The sequence below is a fragment of the Durotheca rogersii genome (assembly GCF_024521655.1).
Source record: "Durotheca rogersii strain YMJ 92031201 chromosome Unknown GGS23scaffold_16, whole genome shotgun sequence".
In the NCBI taxonomy this organism is placed as follows: domain Eukaryota; kingdom Fungi; phylum Ascomycota; class Sordariomycetes; order Xylariales; family Xylariaceae; genus Durotheca; species Durotheca rogersii.
In genome coordinates this window covers 609,364-623,304 of record NW_026251247.1, presented here as the reverse complement: position 1 = coordinate 623,304, position 13,941 = coordinate 609,364, and the positions used below count along the sequence as shown (strand labels likewise).

The 13,941-nt window shown below is 55.9% G+C and overlaps 4 protein-coding genes across 4 annotated transcripts; 2 read left to right on the top strand and 2 right to left on the bottom strand.

Moving 5' to 3' along the window:
- Positions 1–4,572: 4,572 nt before the first annotated feature.
- On the bottom strand, positions 4,573–5,798 carry GGS23DRAFT_134791 (uncharacterized protein). The gene has a single exon (XM_051511205.1). It carries the CDS (start codon positions 5,537–5,539, stop codon positions 4,919–4,921), a length of 621 nt encoding a protein of 206 aa, XP_051370555.1. The 5' UTR covers positions 5,540–5,798; the 3' UTR covers positions 4,573–4,918.
- Positions 5,799–6,502: 704 nt separating this feature from the next.
- GGS23DRAFT_134680 (uncharacterized protein) lies at positions 6,503–7,146 on the top strand. Its single transcript, XM_051511204.1, has one exon. The coding sequence runs from the start codon at positions 6,711–6,713 to the stop codon at positions 7,044–7,046; it is 336 nt and encodes a 111-aa protein (XP_051370554.1). The 5' UTR covers positions 6,503–6,710; the 3' UTR covers positions 7,047–7,146.
- Positions 7,147–10,421: 3,275 nt separating this feature from the next.
- GGS23DRAFT_575169 (Clavaminate synthase-like protein) lies at positions 10,422–12,864 on the bottom strand. Its single transcript, XM_051516783.1, has 6 exons — positions 12,561–12,864; positions 12,211–12,487; positions 11,864–12,094; positions 11,740–11,807; positions 11,494–11,663; positions 10,422–11,426 (listed from the first exon to the last, which is right to left on the bottom strand). The coding sequence occupies exons 2-6, from the start codon at positions 12,461–12,463 to the stop codon at positions 10,982–10,984; spliced, it is 1,167 nt and encodes a 388-aa protein (XP_051370553.1). The 5' UTR covers positions 12,464–12,487; positions 12,561–12,864; the 3' UTR covers positions 10,422–10,981.
- A 160-nt stretch (positions 12,865–13,024) lies between these two features.
- Positions 13,025–13,934, top strand: GGS23DRAFT_134479 (uncharacterized protein). The gene has a single exon (XM_051511202.1). It carries the CDS (start codon positions 13,365–13,367, stop codon positions 13,881–13,883), a length of 519 nt encoding a protein of 172 aa, XP_051370552.1. The 5' UTR covers positions 13,025–13,364; the 3' UTR covers positions 13,884–13,934.
- Positions 13,935–13,941: the final 7 nt, after the last annotated feature.

Sequence of the window (13,941 nt, the reverse complement as noted above, 5' to 3'; positions counted from 1 at the left end):
CAGCCATCCTATCGATTACTGCCTCAATACTATAACTAAAGCTTTACTAGCATCATGGCCACCAGGTATCAACTCCGAGTTGAACTAATAAGGATGGCAAACTAGGTTATAATATAGGCTATGTGGTAAATAGAGCTTGTTATCATTATGGGCTAGGCTTTCCTGCAGTTCATGCTGCGATCTCATGATGAAAACCGCCCGTATATACCTAGAGATAGAAAGCTTCGGGCTGCTTCAAGTCCGGCTCCTCTCACGTGGCAGTATACGTAGAGGGGTAATGCATTTTACGGATAAATCAATCAGACACGATGTCCTTATTAACAGCTTTGTCAAAGGTTTCTCGTTCGAAGTGTTTTCGCAATGAAAAAATGTAGTCCAATCCTCCCAGAGCCTGGTTAAAAAGTGACCAGAATATTATGGCTATTTACGAAATACAATTAGGCAACACAGACAAACTGGTGGACGAAAAAGCTGGCAACTTCCAAAAACTCATCAATTTCCTGCCCGTAACATTCTACTCTCGAACACGTCTATGGGCGTTAACGCGTAAAATAGAGATAAATATCTTGGGGTTACTACTTGCTCATAAAATGAACCCTTCACAGTCGTGGAAGGACACCAGTCTTCTAAATTACGCGACCGTCTCCTCATAACTCGTTAACTATACCCAAATTCCGGTTTACATCATTCTTAGAGTTCTTCACTCGCCTCTTAGAGCTTTTGTTTCCGAGCCTCACGGTGTCGTAGCCGGCACGCGTTTGCATCCATCTCCCGACTGTTTAGGGCCGGCCCCCGGTAATAACCACGTCTGTCGTGCGAATCTCATTGACCCAAGAGTATTTACGGTAGCCGTATTTTTTTCCCCCACTCCTTGTGCGGGATGCTTATCGATGGGCGTGGGTGACTTCAACGAATTATGGCCGTTGACTCCCCTCGCCCTCCTAGATCTTCGCTTTAGCCCCGTTAGCCACCGGTAGTCTTGTATCGAGAGAGCCGTATGCATAAGAATACCCTCCGTGCTGCCTCTATTTCGCCGTGTTTGATGGCCCCCTAACTCTGACGCGCGCATATCAACGTAGGAGCAAGCGGAGAAGTACCGGCATTTACCTACACAGGATCCCCGACAAGGTATGTATGGGTATATGCTTGCTCTATAGACGCGTAACTTATGTTATCGAATTATTCGCGAATCGTTCCGTTTACGAAGATTGTACTTTCTACGGGATAGATTATCAAAGGCTTCGGTATGTAGACTTGCCCTTATATGTACACATCCTCCCACACCAGCTCACCGACTATGAGGATTATATTGCTATCAGCAGTTCCTCTTGCGGCAGGAGGGTCCGTCGGTTGAGTATCTGATTCTAACCCATTTACCCCGCGATAGTTACCTACATTGGACCAACAGCCAATGTCATAGTGTCGGCCATATTCCCGAGTGCTAGAAGTTCTCTCGTTGTAGCGGAGAGGCGAAAGGTTGTTGCGTCAGGAAGAACTAGATTAACTACGGCGTGTGGAGCTGTGGGCTTATAGCACGCAGCGTACAGCTGAATATCAACATCAGCTGAATATCGATAGGCATGGTAACAAGCATTTACCCTGGCTACGCAATATCTCTCCATTTGGAAAGTAGGTGCGACAAAGGACCTTGTATACCGGTTCGAATAGGGGTCGTATGTACTGCTGCTACCGGCTTATTCCCGCTATAACCTCGCTGCGTGGACAACCTGATTGATCGCAGCCGACCGTGGCAACCCCGGGGACGAATGGAACAGCACTCTCAATTCGTTTGAATTGGGGCCACCGACTTATAACAGGGACTGAAGGGATACGTTATAGTAATACTACGACGGTTGTATAGGTACGATGAGCACACGATCCGGCGCGGTACGAACCCTGCTGGGCAAGGAGAAAATGGCTCAATAGCAGGTAACTATCTACGGCCTTCGAATACGCCTGGGGGCCCTCTGCTAATATAAACATTTTCTCAATTGCACCGGCGGGGCAGTGGCTGTTCCGTGTTCTCAACCCACCCCTCTCAGATGATTCCGGATAAGTGGCATGGCATCGCCAACGTGGAGGCTTGATGGTACGCCCTTATTATCTATCTGCAGCCGAAGCCGAAAAGGGGTGGACTACCCCTGAGGCCTTTAGAATACCCCAATAGTCTAAGTTGTAAGTCATAATGTCCGCCTCCCTCTCCTTTCATCCGGTTATGCACGCAGCGGAGGATACATCATAGAGGATGCCGGGCAGAGAACTGGACTACCCGTGCGGCCGAGATCTCGTAGACCTCACGATCTGCCCTGCCGAAGCACCCTCGCCTCTTCCGAGCCCGCGCAGTTTTCGCCTTCCTGTAGTCGCTAGCCTAGAACCAGGGCCCTAACCCTGGGCTCCAATGCAACGCGGACGTCTGGGACGGATCTATGCGATTTCTGGGAGCCCACGTGTTCGATCGCCCAAGCCGCATGCCACTATTGTAAACTGTGCGGCTCAACGACCACGTCGTGTCTCCAGGGTCTATATAAGTGTCCTCTAGCGCTTATTCTTGGCCGGTTGCCATTATGCCGTGACACGTCGTTGATCTCGAGCGCAGACGAGGTCCGATCTAGATGGTCTAGATGGGGCTGTTGCACAAGGCGAGATAGACGGACCCTGCGTCAGCAACCGTCCCAACAGCCAGGTCCGCGCTTGACTCGATATAAAGTCCCCAGAGACCCACAGGTGTGTCTGTCATCACTGTTTCCAGCTACAGCACCGGAAAAAGGCGTATGGGACGTCCCCAGCGGGTCTTGGTCGCACACCAATATCGCCTCCAGGGACGGACTTTTCGGTCTCGACGACACCCCTTACGCGCTTCCGATGCTCGACCCGGCCCAGCCTAGCCCCTTCCGACAAGGCCTTCCTCCCACCGCGTCCTAGCGAACGCAGCGCTCGCATCTAGTTGGGCTGAGAACGGGCCAGGGGAAACCTCTATACCGCGAACCACCACCAATTCAAGGCGACTCCCGACCGAATTGCCGCGGCCGAATTGCATAACGCCCACGCGAGCCGTCATCGCCCTGGGTGAGTGGCGCCTAGCGAGAGTGAGGCTCGACCCGAACGTCGATTCTAAGTTGGCACGGTCGCTCTCGAGGACATTCCGCACCAATATTCGCCGGGGGCACGATGCTGACGGATCTCGCCCAGGCACGGCACGCGATCGCTCCAGGCAGCCCCTTCGCCGGGCACGAGTTCAGCGAAAAGCGTCGAGATTCGAAGCCCACCCAGGCCAGACCCGGTAGGCGAGAGGCAAATTGGTCGTTTTGCCGACTGGCCTGCCCGAACACGAGCCCTCTCGCGCCTCCTCGTGTCGAGGTCTCCGGGATCGGCCATTGGAGCGCTTACCAACACGAGGATTGAAGATGACGGGATACGAGAAGAGGGCGGGAAATCAGACGGCTGTGCATACCCGAAGCGCCCCCGGTGCATGGGGATGTAGTTTCCGACCTCGATTGTGACACGCGGATGTCGATGCCATTGGAGCGACGGGCGGACTCGAGCCTGAATCGGCCCTTCCAGAACGACAGGCGAAACCCCTACATCGAAGGGACGACGGACGGGCTCAGCAGGTCTACCAGTACCTTGGATCCGCCTCGGGGGGGCGGCGTGGAGGCATGTAGGTACCCTACTTAGGTAACAGCAACTATGGACACCTGCGACATCCGTGGACGGGACCGCGGACCCAGGTCGGGAGCAAGTCAGGTACCGCCAGGGCTGTTCCGCGCCCTGCCCTAGGCTTCCCTTCCCCCTTACCCGCTGCGATACGTGCCTTTCCCGTATGGCGGCGGGTAGGCATGTACTCTACATCTGGGTACCTACCTACCCGCGCCGTGCCTGAGGACGGCAGCCCCCCGGCTACCCAGGTAGGTATGTTATGCCTACCCACCTGGTCTGCGCTCTGCCCACACGCGTACCCATAGCTGAGACCAGCGGATCCACCGGGCACAGGTGATAGGCATAAGAGAAGGTCGGTAGGCGGTATACTTGCACGTAGACGTATACAGGCGGGGGGACGGTGCCGAGCCAGGCATCTGAGGACGGCACCTTCTGCGTCGAGTGCATGTCCCCTATGGCTGCTGGCCGCTGCACATGCGCCCGGGGTGGCACCCATAGGAGGTGCTTGCCTCGGACTTGCCTCCATGTAGGCCCCCCTACCCGCCTACCCGCCTGTCCGCCTACTCCCTTTACCCCCGTGGCGCCTACCTCCCAGCCCGTCCACGTATGTCGGTTGGGAGTGGCTGCCTGTACGCCTACATACGCGCATACCTAAACTGACCTAACATACATATCTACCCTGGGAAGTGCCTCCCCGCCTACATATCTGGACGCACTAACGTCGAGCTAGGTATCGGTGGATGTCGCCGGCTCCTGATTGCTGGTGCGTTCCGGCAGCGTTGTCCGGCATGGGGGCGTGAGCGCGGGCGAGAGAGGGGGGTAGGGAGGTACCTTACCTATCGTACGCATATGTATGCGACGTCCTCGACGCTGAAACCAGCCGCCGAGCTGGCTGGCAAGAGCTGGTACGTCCCCCCCCCACCTCTTCCCCCCCCCAAGCCACCGTGTGCAGAGGACGCTCGGGGAATTAGTTAGGTTGGGCAGTAGTCAGGCCGTCCTCTCTCTCTCCCGTTTGTCCGGCTCGCCCCTCCCCGTCCCTCCCTAAGAAATACTGTCATATTTCCCTTCGCTTTTCTCCTCTACACAGCGAATGCGAGCGCTTGGACGGGCTCTATTCGTCGCGACGCCAAACGGTTCAGAGGCCGTTCCCTCGGAACTGCATCCGTGGACTCCCTCTGCATAGGCTCGCGACGAGTCGTCCGACGGCCGTCGTATCGTCGTCTCGCCAACTGCTACTGGCCCCCCAAGCGCGCCTCTCGCACTATCGTATTCTGACAACTCGACTCCCCAGGATGGGCGTGTGCAAATCCATACTCGAAATGTCCCCTCTCGCCCGAAACCCCGTCTGCGACATGGTGCGTGGTTGACGAGCCCGCTGCCGTGCCACGCCTCTCCCAACCTCGACGGGCGTCGCCTCGAGTGCCCGCGAATATGTGCTGGGCGAGGATCGGCTCCGCGGATCGAGATCACCTGCCGCCGAGGCGGGGGAGCGGGCTCTTGTTCGGCCTCGGATATACCTAGGTGCTGCTGTGCGTCGAGATTCCAACCAGGTAGGAAGGCCGGGTTTCTTCTGTCTAGCGGCCGCGTGGCAGTCGAGTGACGACCATCGGCCATATCTCATCTCCCGTTCGTTGTGGGTTTTCGTTGGTCTCGTGTCGTGTCTCCCGACGACGACGCAGCGGGCCTGGTCCGACCCGTAACGGTGCGACGGTCTGTAGTACAATGTCGACCCGTACCATGTTACCTCGCCTATGCATACGACAGGTGGGAGGTTTGCATCCCGGGGGACCACAGCGCGAGTGATAGCCTGTGCATGAATGAGAGACAGCGTCTCTTCTGCAACACCTCGAAGCCCGGTTGCCCGTCTTTGCGCTAGCGGCATCTGCCGCGGCGTCCAGGCCAATCCCGACCCTCACCCCAATACCCATCTGCTACAGCCGTAGCAATATTCATTATAACGCCCATCCCCATGTCCATGCCTAGACCCATGCCTAGACCCCATACCTCAGATCTGGGGGGGTGGATGCGGGCCCGTAGCCAGTAGGATATGGGGCCTTCGGGAGTGTTTGGCTGCTCACTGGCGCCAGGTATGCAGGTATGGACCGCCGCGGCACAATACATACGCCATCCACAGAGGCGTTCGGTGCCAGCGCAGCAAGGGTCAGCTGTATTTTGCGCCGTCTTCGTACCCTGGCATTGGCTGGCGGAGGTGTAGCTATCCGGGAGTGCGGCGTCCCTATCCAATCCTTGGGGAATTCGGCTTCAGAGGCCATTCGCGGACCATTCGCAAACGGCGCAACGCAGGTGCGTCGGAGGATCTAGAGGAGACTAGCAGGCCGCGGCGCTGCAGGAGCGGAGCTTCACACACAGGATCCCGATGCCCCCAAGCCTGAGTTGTGATGCTTGAATTCGGCGGAACAGCCCAGAACCGTTTTCTCTACACGGCTACCACCCCAACCCCCTCAACAGACGCATGCACATATGATAAATCACATACTCGCTGGCTTGGTGGCTTGGGGCTTGAAGCAAATAGCGCGTACCACGCAGGGTGTCGGCGCGTCCGTCCCGCGAGACCTGATCCGATAGCGGTTCACTTTAGCCACGAGGGTCGAGTTCGCAGTCGGAGGTTGAGGTAGCTAGAGTCTTGAGCAGCGACCTGACGAATTCTGATGTCGGAAATACGTGGGTCTCGGATGACGGGACGAGAATCCAAGCCGCGATCGCCTGCATCCTGTGTGGTCGATCGACACCGTTTCGCCGATCATCGCCATAGTTCTCGAGGCGAGACGCGATCAAATCCCGACCAGGTCCTGGATGTGCTAGGGACGCGGCAGAAAACTAGGAGAATATCACGCTGGCGAGATTGCGGCCTCGTATGCCCCGTGGGTTGGCCGCGTCGGCGCAAAGTAGGGACGATGTAAGAAGAGCCACGTGAGTGAAGAGCAACGTGTGACAGAAATTCGGACTATCCTATCGCTGGCGTGTTGGCTTGCAGATCTTGGTACGCGGGCCCGGACCGGCTGCTGGATAGGTAGCACGGGGTATGAAATACCATGCAGCTTAAGAAGATGTCATTATTGACTATCTGCTTTAATTGCAGCCGCCTACAGCTGATATGTTCGCTTATGCAGATAGACGACGCGGAGGGCTGGCTTGTGCGACACGATATGCTGCTCCGAACTGGGAGAGGGAGACGGGAGAAAGCCGCTGAGCCACAGTTTGGCCTCTGGGGAGAGCAGCCGCTCCTGATTTTCGGCGGACCGGGGATGATCCATGTGCGGTGCAGCAGCATCCCTCCCCCTGTGTGGCTAAGTGATCATCTCCGGTGGGAGATCGATCTGGAGATTTCGGGCATTCGAGACACCTGCCTTACATGCCTAGGTACGTAGATACACGCACGCCAATAATTGCCTAAGTAGGTAGGCAGGTTCTTGTCGGTTCTCGAGCAGGCGACCACCTGTTGAGCAGGACAGAAGTGGCGACGCTACGGCAGCGTCAAGTTAATATGTGATATGCGAGTTGAGAGAGGTGAGCAGTTGATACCTAATAGCCAGGAACTTTTTTTGATTTTATTTTACCTAGGTAGTTATGGCGTCGGGAGGCGATATTATTAGAAAGCCGAACTCTCACAAGATGGTGCCTGGACACGCACACGCGCACACATGGCGAAAGGGTGTGGGTTCACGGAGTAAACTCCTGAGCCAAGCGGCGCAAGGAAGAGGGGAGAGAGGGAAGGGGAAGGGGAAGGGGAAGAGGTAGGGGTAGGGGGTAAGAGGTTCGGGGCTGCGGTGTGTGCTGTCTTCTGCCGCCTCTCCGGACGACGAAGCTATGCACCTGCGCTAACCTCGTTGCGTATATCTGTACAGATCCGCGCGGACTAGGTGGCTGCTATACCTACAGCAGCGGCACTAGTAGAGGCCGCCACGATCGCTAGCGCGGGACGGGATTGGGTAGGAAGAGGCAAATACGCCCGCGTACGACATGCAACATGCTGCCGGCACTCGACGCTATACCTGTATATACATGGGTATATAATGGCAGGCGTAATATACCTAATATCACACCGACATTACGCAGGTGTGGTATATAATCTACGTGTAGGTAGGTAGGTAGGGAGGTAGGTATATACATAGGCACGCGTGTAGAGATGGGCGGTGGATGGATATTAACAAGCCATAATATACACAGGTATGTAATGTTCGACCTGGTCTAGTCCGGGATGCAGCAGGTAGGTACGTTATACCTACCTATAGCGCGGCGCAGTGTATAGGTAGGCAGGTATTACGTGTTGTGTGCGTGTGCGTGTGCGTGTGCGTGCGTAACTACGTGTCGCGGCGGCCGAACGCGCGAGACATGCGCTGCAGCAGCGAACACACGAATATTACCTAGGTGACATTCTGCTGCACGCCGAGGAGGAGGGGGGAAGCGGTTAGGAGTTCGGACTAGCGACGGCGAATCGAAGAGCGATCGGACTTCGCGACGGACGAATCGAAAGGCTCGCTTGGCTCCTGGCGTCGCGGTTGCGCCTCCGGGCTTGGGGCGAGAACGTTGCTGGCGTGTCGTCCGCCGCGCGCTCCCTCCCTCCCGTAACGCCGCGGCGGGGGGGTTTGCCATCCATCCATCATCCGGCCCCAGCGCGTCGGAGACAAATCGTGGGTTTGCGGTTGGAGGGGGAAAGGGGAGGAGGGGCGTTTTGGGGGGGGGGGACGGGATCCTCGATCGCTCGCTCGCTCGCTCGCCTCGGAAGGAGAATTAAAAATTGTAGGTAGGTTAAAATTAAAAAAAAAAAAGGGAACCAAACTAGGTGGGGTTTGTGGAGGGGAGGAGGTGCGGGTGCGGGTGCGGGTTTGGTGGTTTTTGGCGACAACCCAAGACATCGGGTGCTGGTACGGCGCGGCGCGGGCGCGGCGGGCTTGTGGACTTTTTTTTTTTTTTTTTACAGCCGTCGGTTTGTGTCTCGTCTCTCGCCTTCGCCTCGCGCGACCGCCCGCCCGCCCGGTCCCGCGTCAGCACGGCGTCACCCGTCCGTCACTCTTACACATGCCTTCACCCGCCGCGTCCAACCTACGCATACGAGCGTGTAATTTGTATTTCGAGGTGGCGGACGTGTGATTTGTTCTAGTTCTTCCTTCTTTTCCTTGGTTCGTCTTGTTGCGCGGGCGCACTGCATGTGTGTAGGTAGGTAGACAGGCAGGTAGACAGGTAGACAGGCAGGCGGGCGATAAGGTGTCAGCCGTGGAGAAAAAGGATGGAGGGACGACGGATCGATGGACGGATCGAGAGGAGCGTTAGAGAGAGACAGAAAAAGAGACAGAGAGTTGCATACTCTCATGTAACGCGGGCGCTGTGACACGATGACATAAGTAATGCACGCAACCTCCACCTCACCTCTACTTCGTCCGCGTCGACTCGCCAACGCAATTCGTGCGGGCGTGCGTATATGCATACAATAATACCTACCTACCTACCTACCTTGCCGACCTACAACACCTGCATGTCTGCCGAAGCCCTCCTTTCCTCCTACCGAGGTGGCAAAAGCGAGCCGTCACCGTTGAATCCTTCTCCTGGCTTCTTTTTCCTTTTCTTTTTCCCCCATTTTCTTTTCTACCTGGACACGTATGCGCGCCTTACTCATACGCCCGGTAATTAATACACACAGCCAAATTGCTTCTGCTTCTTTTCAGACACTGCCCCGAGCCAGCGTACCAGGGCACCCTGGGCCAGAGACGCCAATTATAGATGCGACGGCATCTGACAGCAACGCCGCCGCCGCCGCCCGGCCGGCCGGCTAGCCTCGAGGGCGAGCCAGGGTTGCAACCGGCAGCGTTTCTATCAAACTGGTCCGCTCTCTCGTTGGCCCCTCTCTGCCCCCCCCCGCCCCCTTGGTCTTCCCCACCCCCTCACTCCATCCATTCCTACGCAATGGACTAGGCTACGTCTGATGTAGTAGTCGTATGCAAGATGGATAAGGAGGGAAACCAATACAGAGACACGCACACACAGACGCACACCCGCCCACAGTCGGAGCTCTAGTTCTGCGTCTGGGTGTGCAGTGCGTCGTCGCCTAGAACCAGAGAGATGGCGCAGCACCTACCTGGTTGCGAGGAGGAGAGGGGGGGGAGAGAGAGAGAAAAGAAACGACAAAAATCAAAAATAAGAAATGCCACCCTTGATCCGTCATCATCTGCTTCTCCTTGGCTCCTCCTCCAAGCCAAACTATGTATGGATGTGCGTATCTCTATGCACTACGCGTGCAGCACAGCGCCCGGCGCAAGCCCACGGGGAACCACCTCGTCCCTCCGTCCAACTCCTCCCCCCCCGTCCCTCCCTCTGTCTGCTCCCCATCCTCCCCCCCCCCCCAACTCCTACACGCGATAGGTCACGGCCGGATCGGTAGGTGGCCCATTAATCCCATCCTACCCTATGCCGCCGGTTGGACTCGCTTGCCTATGCGACAGGTCCCGGTATCTTGTTACCACAACACGGCATGTGAATCGTGGTATGATTCCGCCCCCCCCTTCCCCCCACCCCTTTTGATTCTAGATTTCTATGCCCTCTCCTCTTCCCAACTAGATAAACGGCTGCAAACCCTATCTCGTCCCTCGGCGTCGCCGTCACAAGGGCGAAGGCGGACTGGGTGACGTATTGTGTCTGTGCCAAGCAACTGCTTTAGACTTGCATAAGGGGCGAATCCCCGGTATACATAACCCTACTAGCTATGCAGCATCTGAGTGAGGCGATGCGCCATTTCGGAATAAACCAGTGCTTATATACGTTTTCATAGAACTTGGCGATGTACGTGCAGGCAGTCAAAAAGGTGTGGTAGCAGTAGCAGCAGTAGTAGGGTAAGGTGATATTGAGCCATGCTATGCTATGCCTGCTCGCTTGCTTGGACTTCCAGGCAAGTTCTAGGCGATCTACTACTCGACATTTTTTTTCCCAGTTTTGTTTTTAGGCGACCCCAACAGACAATAACAGACTTTTTTCTTTCTCCCTTTTCAGTTCGTAGCCATGATTTCCCAGGAGTGGTAGGGTAGGACGCAACAGCATAGGACAGACACACTTCCCTCGCCAAACCCGGCATCTGCCAATAATTATTAGGTAGGCCAGCGCGAGCCATAGCAGGAGCCCAGATGTAACCTCTTTTGTTTCTCGAGAATAGGGAAAACCTTTCCCCTTTTCTAAACTCCCCTTTTGTCCTTGTTAGTAAACTCCCCGTAACTCTAAACCTTATTGGTGATCCTCATCCCATGCTTTTTTTCCGAAGGCCAATGTGTGGGTTGGGTCGAGCACCGCACCGCGGCGTATCCCGGCTCCATCCCCATTAGTTTGTGTACTTGCGAAGGGGGAATACGTCGCCGGGCATCGGCTCTAGGTGCCACGTCTGGTGGGTATCTGAGTCGAATGCGTCGTGCCATTCCTGCTTCAGATCGCTCGGAATCTCCCACCCTAGCCGCGAGCTGCGTAGTCTCATGCGGACCAGGTGACGCTTCTCCTGAGGAGCAGCTCCATCCACAAATCCTTCGCGTCTGTGGAGAACGGCCAGGTTGTTGATGAAGTGCATATCGCCAGCCTGGGTCTGGATCTCGAGCTGGACCGCCTGGGCAATTGCCTCCACCACGTCTAGCGCTTCGCGCTGGCGATCATTGAGTTTTGGGAGGTGGTCCGGACGCGGGTGGACGGCGTTTCCTAGTAGAGGTGTACGTCCGAAGTTCATGACCAGCCTCGAATCATGATAGAACAACAATGGTCGACACTGGAAACGCGGCCTAAATTCGAGGCGTTCAGCATCGCTCCTACGTACTCCAAAATGAAATAGGCGCAGGGGAGGCTTACAGGGCAAATGGCCAGTCCGACTTCGCAAGTGTGCGTATGATGTCGGGTCGATGGACCGCCAAGATATTATAGATCGTATAAGCAGAGGAAACGATGCACTTGCCACCGGATGCTGCAGTGCTACGAGTCAACCAGGCGACCACATCGCCGGCTTCTTCGTTGTGGAATGACTATATGGGGTTTTAGCGAAAGTAGACCAGAATGATGTCAAAGTGACAAAAGAAACCCTCAGCGGGCGTGGCTTACAATGGCGGAGGTAGAATGACGGTGGTGACCTAGCTTGATTTCAGAGGAGTTGTCGGCCACGATATGCACTAAAAGTCGACGTCAACCACTATAGTAACCTTTGTGTCACCGTCTATTGACTTACCAAGCATATTTCCTCGGTGGTCTTGACAGCCCCGTTGGTCGGCGATGTAGGCTTGGATTCCCAGCCAGACAATCGTCAGGTCCTCGACAGAGTAGTCTTCTGGCTTGACTCCGCGGATGACGCAGAGCCCCGTGCCGTTGTAGACATCTTGACTGAACTTGTCCAAGACGGGGCCCAAGGTGGGAAGCGGAAAGTTGGCTCGGTTGACTTGGTCGCCATCCAATTCCAACGCTGTCTAGGAGTCAGCACGGAAGAAAAACGGCGAGAGCAACGAGAGGGGGGAGAGGGGGAAAAAAAAAACACAAGAGCAATGGACACGATAGAACTAGGCGGTTGAGAGGATATACATTTGAATTGATCCTTGGCGGAACGTATCTCTGCCAGCTCCGTCTCGGACAGGTTGTGGACGAAGCGGGGCTCATGGCCGTCAAAGTGTTTCCCGGTCCAGGCAAATGACCGACCCATGTGCGTGGGATAGCCTGCGGGAAGGCCAGTGAAACCGTCCGACGCAGAGTTGGCGTGCAAGCCATACTCAGGCGAAAGGAGGCCAGCGTTCCCCAGGGTGGGAGTGACGACTGGGCCAGCGCTCTTGAAGTCCATGGCTGCTTGTCGACGTGCGTGTGTCTGCGTGTGGGTGTGTGGGTGTCGTCGTTAGTCTGCTGGCTACGTCCAATGGCACGCCGATCCATAGACTTACTCCTTGTGGTAGCCCCAAGAGAGGTCTGGATGCCGAGAGATTTCGTGAGCGTCCTTTGCCGCTTCGCTGGTAGACGAGACAGAACTGATGGGTCTGGACAAGTTCGGAATAAGCGAAACGACGCCGAGAGAGGTTGCTGGGCAATGCCAAACGACGTAGAGTGGGTGTTGTGGTAGAGAGAGAGTGTGTGTTGTGGTTAAGAAGACGGGGACGGGCTTGGAGCCAGGAGCTCTCATAAATACCTAAGGTAGAGAGAACACATAGGCAGCCACAACCAGACACACAAGACTCTACACTTCCCAGACGGCTTATATGATTATACATAACGAAGCAGCCGCCATCCGAAGGGAGACCAGCTCGCGCATTATGTAGCTTAGGTAGAGGCACCTACCTTACCAGCTGCAGGCCCTGTGTGCTTGCGCCTCATATGTAGGCAGGCAGGCAGGCAGGCAGGCAGGCTTGCTTAGGATCCGAAACCCCCTCCCCCTTCCTCCAAAAGGAAAAAATAAAACACAAACAACGAGAAATAAAAAGAAACTTGAGCCAGGCAGGTGTCGACGAGGCAAGCAGGCCGCATTATTCAAGTAGAGGAGAGAACGAAAGGCACCCGACCGGTACGAGGCAGCCACCGCAGCGATACGGATACGGAGCAGGGTAACACGGACTACGTGTAGAAGTGATGAGGTGATGAGGTGATGCATTGTTTTCGCCAGGAAGGCGTGTGACAGCGTGATCTTCTCGGGAGTGAGTCGCCATCAAGGGATTGCACATATGTCGTACTGTTAACTTCCTGATAGTGTAGAAATGCCCCTGCGGGCGCCGGGAAACAACTGCTTCATACCTAACGCATCCCCGTACGTGATTCTTTCTCTCCCTCGCCCTCTCCATTCCTCGCCCCCTCACCTTCTCACCCGCTCTCTCTCCCTCTCCCTCCCTCCCTCTCTCTCCCTCTCCTTCTCTGCCCTTCTCCCTGTCTGTCTTTCTCTCTGTCGGTCTGTCTTTCTCTTTCTCTTTCTCTCTCCCTCCCTCCCTCCCTCCCTCCCTCCCTCTCTCCTTCTCTCCTCAACCATCCACCCATTCACTCTTCCCTCCCTCCACCGCTCTCCCATGCCGTTTTCGAGGCAAGCCTCTCATCCCCTTGCTTTTTTTTTTGGTGCCTTTCTTTTTTTCCCACCCCTTGGCTTGTCTCGTCGTCGTTTCCCCATTGGCCCTACACCCGCCTCACGGCCCGCCGAGGGTTGGCGACCCGGTTCGTGGATTCGCGATCTTCTCCTGAGTCCACAAATCGAGCCGCACTTGGTAGATCTTGGTAGGCCTTGGTAGACCCGTGCTGTAGGAATCCGCTAGTGCGCCCTACATGGTAGCCGGCTCTCAAAATGGA